Source organism: Grampus griseus, assembly GCF_964374135.1.
Source record: "Grampus griseus genome assembly, chromosome: X".
Lineage (NCBI taxonomy): Eukaryota > Metazoa > Chordata > Mammalia > Artiodactyla > Delphinidae > Grampus > Grampus griseus.
In genome coordinates this window covers 33870965-33887937 of record NC_138999.1, presented here as the reverse complement: position 1 = coordinate 33887937, position 16973 = coordinate 33870965, and the positions used below count along the sequence as shown (strand labels likewise).

Below are 16973 nucleotides of genomic sequence, written 5' to 3'. Positions count from 1 at the left end.
CTGGAGCTGCCAACCAGAATAACTCTCTTCCTCTTGCCCTGGCTCTTTAAAAAAAGGCAAGGAATTCCTAGGGGGTAGGGGTCGGTCAATGCTGTTAGCTAACTGAACCTGTGGACGTTTGATCATCATGCTTAGCAAAACCAAAATCAAAGCTGTCCTCAAAACAAAACGATAAATTTCCTGCTTAACCGCTCTCACCTTCCTGCTCTCTGCCAGTGATTTGTACAAGGTAGGTTTCTCAGGCTGCCAGGTAAGAGCCCAGAGCCACCTTTCTGTGCTATCAGGGCACAGGGTTCAAGACACTGAAAGATCTATGGGGATTGAGAATACATGTATTTTATAACAGGATTCCACAGAACTAGGACATGGTGGGAGTTAATCTTCCTGGGGGAGGGAGTCAGTTTGGGGAGGCTAACCTTTATGAGCATCGACTATCACTCCACATCTCCACCCCGTCCGCACTGCTTACCTTTTATAGATGAGGTGTCACAGACTCAGGCCTGGGAAGTAATTGGTCTGAGAAGTTCAGGTGGGCATTAAATGAGAATATCTAATGAAGCTTCCTAGGCAAGTTTCAGTTTTCATTCACTTTCTCTCCACAGAGGGAGCCAGGTTGGAGGGTAAAAGGGAAGTGAGAGAGAAGTATCTCTTCCAGGTATTTGAGGCACCCAGGAAAATGTAAAGTAGGATTGTCGGGGGTGGGGGGGGAGGCTGGGAGCGAGGCCAATTTGTAGGTTATCAGTGAAGTGAAAAAATGCTCCCCTATCTTTCTGGAAATCATTGTAAGGATTCTAGAGGTGCACTATAGGATCTGCCTCAGCCTGCTTTTGAATACAAACAAAGGACCCTCCCTACAAGGACCTGCTGCATCATTTCTAATAAAAGGCACAGTGTGGTAGGGTGGAAGACAAACTTACACCACAGCTACCATTTAACATTACAGTTAACGTTCATCTTGTCCTTTGCTCTCTGCCATGCACTGTGCTTTAGATGTTTTATCTCATTCAATTCTCCTGTCAATCCTAAGGGGCAAGAACTGTTATCCTCTCTATTTTACAGATGAGAAAAACAAGGCTGAGAAAGGTTAAGTCACTTGATCAAGATCACACAACCAGCAAGTGGCTGAGCCAGGATTTAAACTGCAGTCTGACTCCAGACCCTGTGGTCCTGACTTCGAAGCCCTCAACTTTCACAGGAGAAGTGGTTTGGGTGAAATTTTTTTTCAGAAAGAAGGCTTTTATCAAGGTTGATGATTGCCGCCTCTACAAAGGACCTCCTGAGGCTCTGCTGTGCCAATCTCTCACTCCATAAAGCACGTCTTGCCTTCTATACATCGGAGTGTCCACTGAGTGCCAGGTCTGCTCAGCACTTCATACAATGGCAGCATAATGACATATACGGATGCTCAATGGAGGTGTCCATGAAGAAACCGGAAGTCACCTTGCTGATGAGAGGCGAAGGAGGCCTCAAACGTGGGGTTCATAAAAAATTCCAGTTGGAACAGATGTTCTCTTAGCTCACACAAGAAGCTGTCTGTACTGAACATCTTATCTCACCACACCAACAGCCAAGTAATAAACCCAGAATGACAAAAGGAGCTTCCAGAATATGGCAACAATGCCTTGCAGCAGTTCTGCTACAAATACCAACATTACATGGGTAAAGTATAGAAACCATCTCTTAACATTCTTAGCTTGAAAGGATGGCTTTCTTCTGTGAATTATTCAGTAGGTGGCCCGGATCCCATAGAATTTTGAAGACCTTAGAAAACTAGAACTTTGGGATTTCCCTGGTTAAGACTCCAGGGAAGTCCAATAGTTAAGACTCCAAGCTTCCACTGCAGGGGACACGGGTTCGATCCCTGGTCAGGGAACTAAGATCCCACATTACCGTGCAGCGTGGCCAAAAAAAAAAAAAAAAACTTTACCTTAGTAAGAAAAGAAAATTTACCTGATGGCAGCATAACCACAGGTAAACTCAACAGTAGGGTTTTTTCCCTCCCTTTTGTTTCAGCAAGACATAGTTTCTATCTGGCATTTCCCTAAATGTTTAAGAACAAATTTCTCTTGGCCAGTTTTTTTTTTCCTCTAATTTCTTTGGGAGTCAGGATGTTGAGAGTGAGTTGAAGTTGTTGATTTCTTTTCCCAATGCAGTGAAGTCCCTAAAATCAAGGCCACCCTCCTCGCAGAAGCAGATGCTGTCTGTCAACTCAACTCCCTCTTTCTGCTGAGGACCGGCACCCAGCTGGGAATAATTTCATGTTTCGAAGGTACATTAAGCAGAAGACAGGCACCCAGAAAGAAGGCCACATTCCCTGACATCAGCATCAGGGTTAACAGGAACCACTTGCTAACCCTTCCTAACTATGCCTCGTAGAGTCTCGCTGAGGCAAGGCTTTCTCCTTCAGAAGTGGGCAGCCCAGTGCCTCTCCCTGGCCAGAAAGAACCACAAAGGAAGATTCCTGACTCTCTCCAAGACTATCATTTCTAACCTATTTGTCATAATTTCACAGAGACGAAAAAGCCCTCCCCAAACATTCACCACTGAGTCCCATCAGGACCAAGAGGGAGTGAGTACCTTCTGGTTCACTTTAGTGGCGGCCACGGTCAGGTTGTGCAGATCCTGGGGATTACAATCGGTGTCATTCATGCAGCAACTTGGGGGGATGCCATGCTCCAGAAAGTAGGGGCTGGTGCTCCAGTTGGTGTAGTTCTGCACCCCACAGCAGCTCAGCTGTTAACGGGAAGAGGAAAGGAATTAAGTGTGGCAGATCAAAGGCACTGTGGTCTCTGCACCCAGTGCTTTGCAGCTTTTAAAAGAAAAACATGGGCCCAGGCCCTAAGTTGACAGGCACAGCTTTGGTGAGCCAAGATGAGCTGAAGCTCCACTAGCAATTCTACTCACTGGCATACCCACGCGAACTCAGCGGACGAAGTGAGTCCTAGACGCCACATTGCGTTGGTTTCCACCTCCCAAAGCCAAGCAGCTGCTCTCTGGCCTGGCTAAGCATCAAAATCACCTGCGTGATTAGGTGCTGCTAAAGAGACAGATGTAGAGATCTACTGAATCAGGACCGTCGATGGGGAGCTCAGGCCAAAATGGTTTTAGAAAGCTCTCCCCAAGATCTGTACTAATACGTACATAAATAGTTTAGGGGGGAAAAAAGATGCACATTGAGGAAGAGAGAGTTGGTGCTGGTAAACTACAGCCCACCAGCTACCTGGTTTTGTAAATCAAGTTTTACTGGGACACAGCTGTGCCTCTGTTACGTGTTGTCTAGGGCAGATTTTGTGCTACAAAGGCAGAGTAGAGTAGTTGTGACAGAGACTGCATGGCCTTCAAAGCCTCAAATAGTTACTACTTGACCCTTTACAGCAAAGATGTGCCAACTGCTGACACAGAGGATATTGAAGCAGACGGGGCAAAATATGTCATTAATTGGTGAATCTGGGTAAAAGGGGTACAGCTCCTTGTACTATTCCTGCAGCTTTTCTGGGTAACTTTGAGATTCTACCAAAATAAATTACCAAAAACATAAAAATACTGCTTCTAAAGTCAAAACAAAACAACACAACAATAAAAGACACCCCTCAATCAAAAACCTCTCCAGGGGCTTCCCTGGTGGCGCAGTGGTTGAGAGTCCGCCTGCCGATGCCGGGGACGCGGGTTCGTGCCCCGGTCCGGGAAGATCCCACATGCCGCGGAGTGGCTGGGCCCGTGAGCCATGGCCGCTGGGCCTGCGCGTCCGGAGCCTGTGCTCCGCAACGGGAGAGGCCACAATAGTGAGAGGCCTGTGTACCGTGAAAACAAAAAACAAAATAACCTCTCCAGCTGATCCTGATGGGCAGTCAGGCTTGAGCACCTCCAGGCAGGAAACTACTTTCCTCATATCCTCTGAGAAACACCAGGCAGCCTAGGCCATTCACACGCCTGCAGGATCCTCAGTTGCTCTGAGATCGGCTCTCCAACCCCACTGCACCGCCCAAGCCGGTGAACACAGCTCACCTGAGCTCACCGCCCAGCCTCAAGACACCATTTCCAGAAGGCTGGTCTTAGGGAGCCAACTCGAAGTCAGGCTGTCCTACACTCACTGTTCCAAGGCTTCAGATTTTAAGGGCAAACTAGCTCTCCTTGGGATGCTCACATCCTTAGGGATGAAAAGCAAACCGGAGGGAGTGGTCCTTCTTGGCACCAATTACCTGGATCCCTGGACCCTGAAAAAGTACTGGATGTCCACTGTTGGAAAGGGAACTGGGCCAAGAGGCAGAGAGTGGGGCTCAAGAGCAAACACTGCCAGTCCAGCGTCACCGGCAGCCCACAAGTCCACGGCCCGACCTCGCAGGCCATTGCCAGCCCCATCTCCTTCCTGGAACTTACGCTGCGCTGCACGTGATCCACTGCCCGGCTCCTCTCGTCGTTGCCATTGTAATTCTGCATGGCATCAGTGTAAGTCCTCAGGAAGGTGTCCTTGATCTAGGGAAGACAAGGGGCGATGTGCTTCTGGTCCAGTGCAGCCCAGATGGACACAGATTCGTACCAACTTCCCCCCCAAAATAGCCTCTTCTGAAAGTCTCCGAATAAATGTAGGCCAGGGAGGGGATGCCCTATTTTCTGAGACAAAAGAGCTCAGAAGATCGGCCAAGGGGGTTGTTAGCTCAGGAGTTAAAAAAAAAAATGTTCCCTTACCCCCAATCCGGAGGAACCCTGCCTAGTTCAATGAGCCACTCAGGTGGCTAGTCAGATTCGGAAAGGGCTGTGATGGTTTTCTAGTTATTTTCTTGGAATTGGTTACTGCCTTGCTTTCTATAACTTTTTCTGCCCTTACTCAGAAGAATGACAAAGGACAGGCCATTGTGTGTGGGGCGGGCAGGAAGACCGATGTTTTGACCAGAATCAGATCCCTAGTGTACCATACAGGAGTGGGGCAAAACCAGCTTTCACTTACCTGTCTTCATTGCGATGAGAAAAAGAGGCTAAAGGACATGGACTTCACTTGTTAATAAATGGTTAGCAAAACCCTTTCTCCTTCTCTCTGAACACATTTGACCTTGGGTTATCTTTCAAGTTCTGTTTTCCTGGAAACCTACTGAAGGCGGAGCATCAGGTGTGTTACCAGGCAACCCCGCTTATGGTAAAAGGTGCCCCGATTGGTGAAATGGCTCTGGCCTTGGACTTCGGCAAATGAGAATAATTACCTGGTGGGAAGCTTAGGGCTAAATATGGTGACTCTTCTAACTAGGCGCGTTCCTTGCTGAGATACTGGACGCTATGCCCATTGGACAGTTACAAGAGATAAAGAGACATTATTTACATGGACCTTCTAAGCCAAGGTGGTTGCCACACCCAGCCGTGTCCCCTCGTTTCATTGCACGTGCATCGTCTCTTAGGCATGGGCAGGTCTACACAGACTAGAGCCTGGACCACTTTGAGGACTCCCACTGAAGAAACAAGCCCACTGCTGCCCTGCCTGCAAGCTATGTTTCCTTTACTGTATCCTTCTCAGTCAATGCTGCTAGGTTGTGACCTATTCTCATCATGTGTGTTTGACTCTTTAGCCAAACTCAAGACCACTCCTGGCGGCCAAAGAGTGGCACTGCAACCCCCAGCCACCACTTCCCTAAATGGTTTTTCAGTGAAAAGCGGTTAGGCAGGTGAGGATGTTCAGGTCCTAGGTATCAGGTTTTACCTCAGCTGAGAATAAGAATGGGGGATCTAGCTCTGGATGCAGTGCCCACATGAAATGGTTCTAGAAGTCCGTCTTGGCATCTGAGAGGCCACATCTGGTAAAGGGGAAGAGTGGGGAGAAAGCGCCTAAGGCAGGCTCACTGGGAACTTGACCTGGCCAAGCACAAAGGCAGGGCCTGGGAACAGGTGATGCCAGACTTCAAGACCCACAGTTACCACACTCGACCTCACTGACCTTCCTACCTCCGTCTTGCTATTTCTTTCCATTCTAACACATGTGTAGCTGCTTCTATCTTTACTGTTATTTACAGGGAACAATAATGAATTTGGGGAGTGGGGAGTTAGAACCAGAACTGTATCGTAGCCTATACACTTTCTGACCTTTCATCAGTATACACATCTGAAAAGTGATACCACGGCACCTACAGACAGCGTGAGAGCAGCTCGTCCCTGCATTAGCATCTATACGTTGTCCAAATAGAGCAGCCTCAGTGACAGGACATGGAAGGATGGCCACATGTGACAAAGGACAGCTGGGAGTGTCCTTGAAACTAGCAGTTTTGATCGCAAAACCGGATTCAAAATCATTCTCCCCAGCTGTAGAAATCTCAAATTTTACATGTAAATAAAAAACAAAGCACAGCTTTGTAGGGGTTTTTGATCGTGGCTGTCTTCTCTCCTTTTCCCACACCACCAAGCGAAGCCACAGGGCTCCTCGCCACTGGGGTGTGGATTTTACCCCCGGGCGGCAGGGGGCGCCCCACAGGGGCTCTAGGGAGCAGACAGTAGAGCACAGGCTGCTTAGGGGAAATGTAGCACTTCGCCTTTGGCCAACGACTTGTTTGGCTTGCCTCTGGCCTCTGAGAAATCTTGATATACGGATATACACTTGTGCCTTGCTGAAGTGGCTACTTTTAAAGTATTTAATCTATATGGAAGGTCACTTTTTTAAAAGAAGGAGGAAGGACTTCCCTGGTGGCACAGTGGTTAAGAATCTGCCTGCCAATGCAGGGGACACAGGTTCAAACCCTGGTCCGGGAAGATCCCACATGCCGCGGAGCAACTAAGCGCGTGCGCCACAGCTACTGAGCCTGCGCTCTAGAGCCCGTGAGCCACAACTACTGAGCCCACGTGCCACAACTACTGAATCCCGCACGCCTAGAGCCCATGCTCCGCAACAAGAGAAGCCACCGCTGTGAGAAGCCTGCGCACCGCAACAAAGAGTAGCCCCCGCTTGCCGCAACTAGAGAAAGCCCGTGCGTAGCAATGAAGACCCAACGCAGCCAAAAATAAATTAATTAAAAAAAAATCCAACAACGGAGAATCCTTTCATGCGACAGCTATATAAAGAAATAGAGTGAGGGTCAACAACTAAGGTTTCAAGTTTGGCGAAATCCCCACCTGTGGAATTTTCTGGGCATTTCAGTTCATAGTGCATGGCATTTGGAAACTAGCAAATACCACTGGAGATGCCAGCTAGCTTCTCTGCATCCTTTACACATTCCAAGATGTTTCAAAAATCCTCCTCCCAAAGACCCTTGAACCGAGTTCTCCACTTGGTGTATACTCACCTCGTGACGAAACACAAACCCAGAAATGCCAGCCACGAGTTCAGCCAGGAACACCAGAGACAGAAACATGGCATACTGCAAAGCAAGTGGACAAGGACACAGTCAGATATGGCGGGGGGAGAACAGTGCTGCTTTGGGCTAGGTCCCTTCTTGTCAGGGGGAATTACACAAGTTGTCATATTCCCTAGAAGGCAAAGCAGAAAAAGCCTCTTCTCCAGATGTTCCCATGCGAGCCTCCATTATAAGCATGTGTCTGTTTAACGTGCATAAGCATTTGGGGGCACACGGGCTGAGGACAGCACGTCCAGGGACCGGCATCATGCCTGTCAGCTCAACCAAGAGAAATCTGGAAGGGCTTTTTACAACTGAGTATCCACTATTCTTAATGTTAGGCTCCTCGAGGTAGAAAGTACTCTGGAGGGCACAGGACACAGTTCCACCCTTTCTGTGAGTCCTTTAGACCACTTTCCTCACCAGGGTCACCTGGCGTCTGCAAGCTGAGACCACTCCCTCCCGCCCATCCCTTGCAGCTCATTCACATTTTAAACTGTTCTGATTGCCAGAAAGGCTCCTTCCGCTTGGCCACAGTCTGCCTACTTGTAAATTCCACTTACTGGTGTTGCATCTGCTTTCAGGAGACGCCAGAACCAGTGTGACCTCTCTTCCATGCCACGGCCCTTCGTCTGTGTGAATACAGCCATGGAGGGACCGGCTGCTTCTCTCAGTTCGGGCAAGCCCTCCTGTTTCCTTAAGCACATCTCCTATGAAGTGGCTTCAAACCCCCTTCCTTTGGAGTTGTATCCCTCCCATTCTGACAGAGCGGCCCAGATGTGCACAGGCCCACGTGATACCCTTCCTCACTACGGCCTGAATGCGGCACCCGCAGCAGTGGGTCGCTTACCTCTCTTGTTCTGCCTGCGGAGTTGATAGCCTTTTGAAAAGCAAATCAGCTCCGCTGCTGACCCACAATGTTCGCAAGCATCTAAAACCCCCAGTGCTTCTTACACATCTCATGCTTCCTGTACTTTCCAAGTGTGTGGGTGTGTGTGCACGTGCGTGCAAGTGCCTAAGTTCAGGGATGTTATATGGTACTTCTGAGACATGAAGGGTTTCCATTTTTGTGACTGAAAAGCAGATAAAAGGAAAGAGAATTGATTCCTCTCCTACGAGGCATATGTCTTAGAATCTGCTTCTTCTCATCTCAAAATGAAATACAACGCTCCTGAATGTTGGGAACGGCCTTTGGTGATGCCCTAGAATTTGAGTACACTGCACATGGCCATACTGCTTACTTGGAAAGTATATATGTGTGCATGGGATCATAAATTATTTTTCTCAGCCAGGGGCACATATATTCAAAGGAGGAAATACTGCCTTAAAATGCTGGTTTCGTTCAAAATATTAATAAAAGTCTCTCCGCACACTGAAAGCACAGACACTAAAGTATCAAACACACGGTTCTGAATAGAAGGCTCCGTGTACACGACTTCTCTCTCTCAGCTTGGTACAAAATGCAATTAGAAGCACAACGTACTCTAGGGAGACTCTCACCCCAGGCCTAGACTCCACCAGAAAGTCCTGTGAGAAAGTCATCATCAGGACGCAGGTGGGAGAAAGAACTTTTGACTCTGCGGTGTAGCTCTTAGGAAAGGGGTCGCGGTTCTGGGCCTCCATAAAGTGAAAAGAGTTCTTTTCAATTGTTTTGCAATTAATGAGGTTAAATGAGGACTGTAAAACTTTAGATGGACAGCTAACCGAGTGACTTCTGCTCTGTTCAGCTAGATCAGCAGTTTCACATCCCTAGGAGGTTCTCTGCTTCTGGAAGCTTCCAGAGGAGAGCTGCTGCTCCTTCAGAAGGCCTGCTGGGGAGAGCCTGTATTAAGTCCAGGTGGCAGGGCTCGAGTTTTCTCCAAATGAAAATACTGGAGTAGAAATAGTCCTGGCTTTCGAAAGACACCTATCTGGTTTCCCGTCCCAGCTCTCTGCACATTAGTTGTGTGAACTTGGACAAGGTATTTCACCTCCAAGTCTACCGCGTAACATGAAAACACAACCTGAACTTTATGGCGGTGGTGAGGAATAAATAAAATGGGAGTATGCACACAGGACAACATCGAGCGGGTGAAAGGAACTAAATGATAGCTTTTAGAAGACCAAAACCAACACCAAGCCCCCCAAACTTCTCTACTCGCCAAAAGGGTCACTTGCTAGTAAGCTCACAAGCGTCAGGAGAAAATGGCAGCATGGTATGAAACTCAGAAGAAGCCAGAGATGACTGCTCCATTGTTGCATGCCCACTTCTGCCTGCTTCAGTCATAGTCTTTGGGCCGGAAGAAACCTTGGTGGGTTAATCCAATACTGTTCTTTCATAAATGGGGACAAAGGCCCAAAGAGGTTACATCCTTGCCCCTCAAGACTTAAGCCACTTAGCATCAGGGTCAGTCAGGTCTCCAGGTCTCCTCCCTTCTTGTTTGGACAGATGGCTTTTTAGCAGTTTGTTTTCCATGCCTCTGGAGTTAATTCTTCCCTTGCTACTCACTGTACTGAAGAAGAGGGTCTCAGCACCGGCTGTGCAATAGCACCCCTGGAGAGCTTTCAGAAAATGTGGAGCCAGATCCTGACCGTCACAGCGTCTGGTTCCACTGGCTGGGGGTTGGCCTCTGGCACAGGTGTTTTTAAAAAGCCCAGGTGACTCAGGCACAGATCAAAGTTGAAAACTACAACACTAGACCAAAAGGAAACACTAGCGCCTATAAGAGGTACTGGAAGGTAGACTCAGTGCTAATGGAGGTGACAGCAGCAGAAGAGCCTCTATATGGTCTCACTACGGCTTTTCCACCAACCTGGAAGGCTTAGCTGTGGCCAGGCTATCAGCTTCCCACACCGTCTTCAGGACAGAAAATGGCCAAATCAAGCACGACCTCCATCAGGTTGCCAACAAAGAGACTGACCAGTGCCCATTTGGAAGGTGCTTCCTTCGGAGTGAATCACCCTCACACCCGTATCTGTCACTAGACGGTGTCATGGGTTACTGCAATCTAGGGCTAAACAAGACAGGACGGGCCACCCAGCACCGAGGGAATCTCTACTCTCCCCTTTCAGAGAAAGAAATCCTTTTAAACAAAATTTTCTTTTGAGGAGAGGCTCTTGCTGCCTTTTATCTGGGAAAGCCTTCCGCATAAACTCTTATTAATGAAAAGCATGGGCAAGAGACTAGAGAATTAGGCAACTGGTCTACCAGAAAGTTAAGATTTGCAGCAGCAGCCTTTCAACAGCCTATCCTTACCCTTTGGGAAACATCACTGCTGTGTCTGCTGAGTGGGGAAGCTCTGGCTTAGCTCAACTCCCACTGCACAGAGCCAGGCTGTGCAGGCGTAGAGGAGAGCGTGCCCGCACATCCCAGCACAGCCCAGCTCAAGGAGGCAGAAAAGTATTTCTCCACTGGGAACTTGGAAATGAAAGGCTGCTCATGTTCGGGGTGCTGCCTCACCCACCACGGCTGCACATCACACGCTTGAAGAGATTTCTAAGACAGAATTCAAAACTGGAACAGGGCATCTTGCCACGAGGCTATAAATGGCTTATTAGAACCGCCAGCCACTGCTTTGTCATCATCTACCTTGAGGGACCAGGACGGGATTTTTTTGTGTGTCACGCTGTATCTGGGGTTGTTTCTCCCTCTAGGGGATTAAAGGGTGGGTTAGGTAAAAGCCTGCACTAAAATTAGAGTCAATGACTATTAAGGACTCGTCTGTGGCTTCAAGAAGGGCCACTTTGCTTTCGCGTGATTTATATTTTTACAAAACAGAATCAGAAAGCAGTATTATATTGTGACCTACTCACCAGTTTCAGCATCCATGGGCTACCACGGCATGTGGCAAAGCATCCAAACAGGCCAAACACGACAATAGTGGTGCCAGTTCCGATGAGCACATAGGGAGCATTTGTGGAGTTCTCGGCAATCAGGGAAATATAGGTGCCCAGAGTGAGTTTGCCCCAGACTCCAACGGCCAGCAGGATCACCCCAGTGATCTGAAAAAAAGCAGGAGCGGGAAGTGTGAGACTGCTGCTGAGAGGTGAGAATTAACACACAGCAATGTGGCTGGAATCTGACGACTCCAGTTTCCGGGAGCAAGCAGGCACTTGCTGTAGGATTTCCTGAAGCAGTGGGAGAGGCCAGAGCCCATGAACTAAAGCCACCACACAGTAAAGACACTTTGATTTTGGACAACTAGATCTGTCCCTTACACAATCCCATATGCAGGGACCATATCAACTGTAAGTCAAGCCAACACTAAATAACTTCTAAAAAAAAAAAAAAGCTGCTTAAAAAGTACATCCTAGGGACTTCCCTGGTGGTGCAGTGGTTAAGAATCCTCCTACCAATGCAGGGGACACGGGTTCGAGCCCTGGTCCGGGAAGATCCCACATGCCGCGAAGCAACTAAGCCCGTGCGCCACAACTACTGAGCCTGAGTGCCACAACTACTGAAGCCCGCGCGCCTAGAGCCCGTGCGCCACAACAAGAGAAGCCACAGCAATGAGAAGCCCGCGCACCGCAACGAAGATTATCCCCTGCTTGCGGCAACTAGAGAAAGCCTGCATGCAGCAACAAAGACCCAACACAGCCATAAATAAATAAATAAATAAATTCAATTAATCAATCAATCATTCAATCCTAATACAGGTCTGAGAGCCTTCCCAGATCTGGTCTGGGAACTGCTGCTCAACGCAGAGCTGGGCATGACTCCAGTAAGAATGTCAGCCGCCCTCTTCAATGTAATGTGTGTATATGGAATATTTTAAAGACATCCTACGTGATGTTTTCAAGAAAAAGGTGATCTTCTGTAACTATCATGACGAAAGTCTCTACAAAAGCAAAATACTGAAACTATTTTTGAATCCCTATTGATGTGCTGCCTTATTTACAATATTTTATTCACTATAAAACAACAGAATCTGAATAGTGCCTGGAATTAGCTGTACTACCATTTGTCAAGTCGCGCTGATTGGCCCGAAGGAAATCCCCACAGTGTGTCTGCCCCATAGAGCCTTGCATCACTCGGGCCCTTACTTCAGGGCATAGACTTGGGACTGCGTGCCATGCCTGACTCTCCATCCCCTGCAGGCCACACACCCCAGGAGCCTTAGCTGCTGAAGCCAGTGGCTGACTTTGTGTCTCTAGCTCCCCAGCCCGTCTCTCCCTCAGTTTACCAACAGCTGAGCAGCTCATTCGAACTGACATCCCTCCAGCTGCCACCACTTCTGACATCTTATGAGGCTCGAAAAACGCTTGGATGTCCAAGGAAGCCCTTCCCCAGTTTCTCCCACCCTATCCCCCGATGCCCCACACCAAATGCCTCAGCTCCCTGTGCAGCCTGCCCATTCAAGTGAGGAGGCAAATAAAAAAGACTGACAGAAGAAAGGATAAAGATGTGGTTATATGTACACAATGGAATATTACTCAGCCATAAAACGAATGAAATAATGCCATTTGCAGCCACATGGATGGACCTAGAGATGATCATACTGAGTGAAGTAAGTCAGACAGAGGAAGACAAATATCATATGATATCACTTATATGTGGAGTCTAAAGATGATACAAATGAACTTATTTACAAAACAGAAACAGACTGACAGATATAGAAAGCAAACTTATGATACCAAAGGGGAAAATGGGGGATAAATTAGGAGTTTGGGATTAACAGATACATACCACTATATATAAAATAAACAACAAGGACCTACTGTATAACACAGGGAACTATATTCAATTATCTTGTAATAACCAATAATGGAAGAGAATGTAAGAAAATGATTATTTATATATATGTAAACAAAAAAAAAGTGAGGAGGCAGGATGAGAAACTGGTGAAAACCTGTATGACACAAATCAATACCCGCCTCTCCAAGGTTTCCCCTGTCAGTCAACAAACACACTGTTCCTTAATGTCCGTACGTGAACACATACCACTGCAAGAGGAAGCAAATGGCTGGGCCAGTGGAGATGCCTAGGAGCTTCTCTCTGTACACTTCCTTCTGCAGTTTGGAGCCATCAGGCTCCACCATCAGATTGTTTCTCTGTGCAGGAAAAAGAACAGACCCTCCACCTTTCCCCGTATCAGCCGAGCGTGGGCTCCACCGGTTTGGGGGATGGGATCAGTGGAAGCAACAAGAGCTTCGTGAAACTCCCCTACCCCCATCCCGATAGCCTCCCTACTTTGTAGAACCATCACCATGAAAGACAGAATTAAAAGCTTTAAAGTAGAAAAAGGTCGAGGAACTTGTGCTACTTTTATAAGGCAAAGGGGAAGGAATGTGATGCAGTCTTGAGGAGAAAGTGTTTGACACTAATATTTGGGAGAAAGTGGCCCAGTGGCGGTCTACCGCCTTTGAAAAGTCAAAATGGGCACGGCCTTAGCGAGTTAGGAAAACCAAGAATGCATTTGTTGCCAAGAGTTCCAAGTCCTGTACTGACACCTGGTGGTTGCTAAAGAAAGTACCTTCCTTGAACACCTCTGCCATACTCCTCCAAATGGAATCAAAATGCTTTTCCTCCACTAAAATCAAAATTTAAGATTCAACTCTCTACTCATTAGGGGTAAGAATGCAGTGAACATTAGGTGGAAAGGACAGCGCTTGAGCTATCTTTTATTACTCAACGCTTAGCACAGTGCCGGGCACAGAGTAAAGGCTTAATATTCATTGACAAATACATTTCATTCCTCTGGGTCTTAGACCTCTATTTTATAAAACAGGGTCTTTCACATGCCAGATACTTACAAAACTTCTCCATCAGGTAAATACTGAGAGGTAACTTAACATGAAACCAAAGAGAATCTTTCTCCCCTACTTCCCTCTCTGGCATTAACTGCCTAAAGGTGTAAATATTACAATGTCAGTGTACTGAACAAAACCAAAAAATTCAGTTAAACTACTCATTGTTTAGGCCGAATATGTCTCATCCAGACACTTGCAATTTCATATGATTGCCCCCAAAGATTCAGTAACCTTTCAGACATACACTGAGTAGCTGCATTCTATATTAGTGTCAGTCATTATTGGAACACAATGGCTTTTTTTTTTTACATCTTTATTGGAGTATAATTGCTTTACAATGGTGTGTTAGTTTCTGCTTTATAACAAAGTGAATCAGTTATATATATACATATGTTCCCATATCTCTTCCCTCTTGCGTCTCCCTCCCTCCCACCCTCCCTATCCCACCCCTCTAGGTGGTTACAAAGCACCGAGCTGATCTCCCTGGGAACACAATGGCTTTAATGAAAGTGTCTATTACTCACCAAGTATAAGAGTCCGATATTATATTTCTGTCACCAGTGATTTCATGAAGTTCGCTTACTACCCTAACAAAGATTATAGGCAGTATGTCAAAGTTAACACAAATCCTGCTTTTAAGGCAAACAATATTAACGTTTTTATTCCTTTTCTTTCAAAAAGTAATTTCTGCAAATGCAGTCATTGCTTTGTGTATAAAACCTCTCCTCATGGAAAGTACAAAGCCTATGATATCAACTTGTTGGAACGTTCATATAATGTAAATTACACAAATATTCTTTTTTTTTTTTTTTTTTTTTTTGCAAAAAGACTACTTTTGCAGACCTCCAAGGGTGCCTCTTAAAGATTGCCAGTGGGTGCAAACAAACATAACATTGTGGGCACCATACTGCTTGGGGAAAAAGCCACCCAATGTTTTGACCTTGACCAACTCAGACATCCTCTAAGGAACTCCTCCTCTGAATGAGGTAGAGACTGGGATAGACCAGCCTCTTCTAGCACCTGTGTGCCAGGAATCTAAAAACCAGCCAGAGAGGAAAGTCCTTCTCCAGTGTTGCTCTTCTTCTACTCAAACATTCCTGATGGGCCAGCTCTGTGTTTGGAAGCCTGAACTCCAGAGGCAAGTCCTCCTGCACAGCCCAGACCCACGTCTTTAGCCTCATCTTCCTCACTAGTCTTTGTCAACTCTATGTACTTCCAGGAAAACGGAGTCGTCCTCTGTGCGCTTCCTGTACTTGACTGCTTCTCAACCTTTGCTCGTGATGATCCTCTGACCTAGAACACTTACCCTTCCTATCACTACCTGTCTGCATCCTAAACTCTTAGGGTACCCTGGACGCCCTCCTCCCAGCCTCCTTAAACAGAACTTACTTGGAAATATGCCATCATCATGCTGTAACCCATCCCCCTCCCATGCACGTCCAGGACTGTGAGCCCCTCAAAAGCAGGAGCTCTGGGCTCTGTGTACAGTCAATGCCCAGTACATGTCTGCCGCATGAATGAACCAGCATCTGATTGTAGAGTTAAAGGGGGAGAAGTTTCATGTTAGCCATCCACCTGCTATATACCCTCTGGACATCTCTGAGGAAATGGTAGAATGCCCATCTGAGCAGGCATCATAATCTGGGGGAAATAACAGTGCTAAGGAGAAAGGAGAAGAAAATAAACAGACAATGGAGGAAGAGGTTGGGCCGCAGTGCACCCTGAAGTGAGGAAAGCCATATTTTGTGGTGGTACTGGTGGTGGACTCGGGGTGAGTCTTGGAAGAAATTGCCAGGCAGTTGGAGGAAAAAAACTACAAGCAAAGGGCTGAAGAGCCACAAAACGCAATAAACAAGTACTTATTCACATTTTCCCACTATAATAATGCTTCTTACCAAGGATAAGAAACATACAAAGACAAGCCAAAGACAAATTCATTGTGGTCTGCAGGATTTTTTTTCTTGGTTCCTGTTAACACACACAGCAACACTCACCCCTACACAGGCCTCGATGAGTACCCACAGAGTGCAAAGTAAAGGACAGGTTCTCTTCACCTCTCTCTTCTGCTCTGGGGTGCAATGAATGAGTGGGTTCAGAGCTCGCCAAAGCAATTTTGCGTCTCAGATCTTCAGAGACCTCAAATTCCGAAATCAAGCAGTGTGTCACCGATTTTGGCTTTCTCAGGGAAGTTTTGCTTCCTTCTCAGAAGAACCAATTAGCAAGCAGCCAATAGTGTGGCCAAGGAAGGGACAGATCAGAGCCCGTAGGTAAACCACGCAAGCGGCCTGGTGAAGGCCCTGCCACCTTACAGGCTCCCGCCTCAGCCACAAGCCAGGAGGGCAGGCCTGGCGCCCACCAGCAGCAGCCAGGCTAAGTCTCTTGGTCTCTGTTAACTCCCAGCATCTCATGGTGGCTTGACATTTTCTGCATGCTTGCAACACAGCTCGAAATATATGGGGTCACTGCTCCTTCCCCTGGGTCCTGATGCACACACTACTTTGTGTGTGCCCTCCAAGAGTGGAGTCTCTGTTTCCCCAAGTCCTGTCGAAGTCCTGCATCAAATCCCGCTAGCCTTCAAAGTCTGATTCTCTGGGAATTCCTCCTCCCATTGCCAGACCCCCAGGTTGGGAAGCCTGATGGGAGTCTCAGAACCTTCACTCCAGTGGGTGCACTTCTGTGGTATAAGTGTTCTCCAGTCACTTATTTGGGATTTGATGTTATTGTGATTGCGCCCCTCCTACCATCTCATTGTGGCTTCTCCTTTGTTTTTGGATGTGGGGTATCTTTTTTGGTGAGTTCCAGTGTCTTCCTTTCGATGACTGTTCAGCAGTTGGTTGTGGTTCCGGTGCTCTCGCAAGAGGCAGTGAGACCACGTCCTTCTACTCCATCTTGAACCAATCTCTTAGTCCAAAGACTTGAAAATGTGTTAATAGACAG

The 16973-nt window shown here is 47.2% G+C and overlaps 1 protein-coding gene across 2 annotated transcripts in view; it reads right to left on the bottom strand.

Moving 5' to 3' along the window:
• TSPAN7 (tetraspanin 7) overlaps positions 1 to 16973 on the bottom strand; it is a 137143-nt gene that overhangs the window by 14213 nt on the left and 105957 nt on the right. Inside the window, exons 2-5 of one of the 2 annotated variants that reach the window (XM_082681557.1) lie at positions 11100 to 11288; positions 7257 to 7331; positions 4378 to 4473; positions 2578 to 2733 (exon numbers count right to left, since the gene is read on the bottom strand). In XM_082681557.1, coding sequence (XP_082537683.1) covers positions 2578 to 2733; positions 4378 to 4473; positions 7257 to 7331; positions 11100 to 11288 — 516 coding nt within the window. The remainder of the gene's footprint in view (positions 1 to 2577; positions 2734 to 4377; positions 4474 to 7256; positions 7332 to 11099; positions 11289 to 16973) is intronic. The other variant, XM_082681558.1, reaches the window with a different exon arrangement.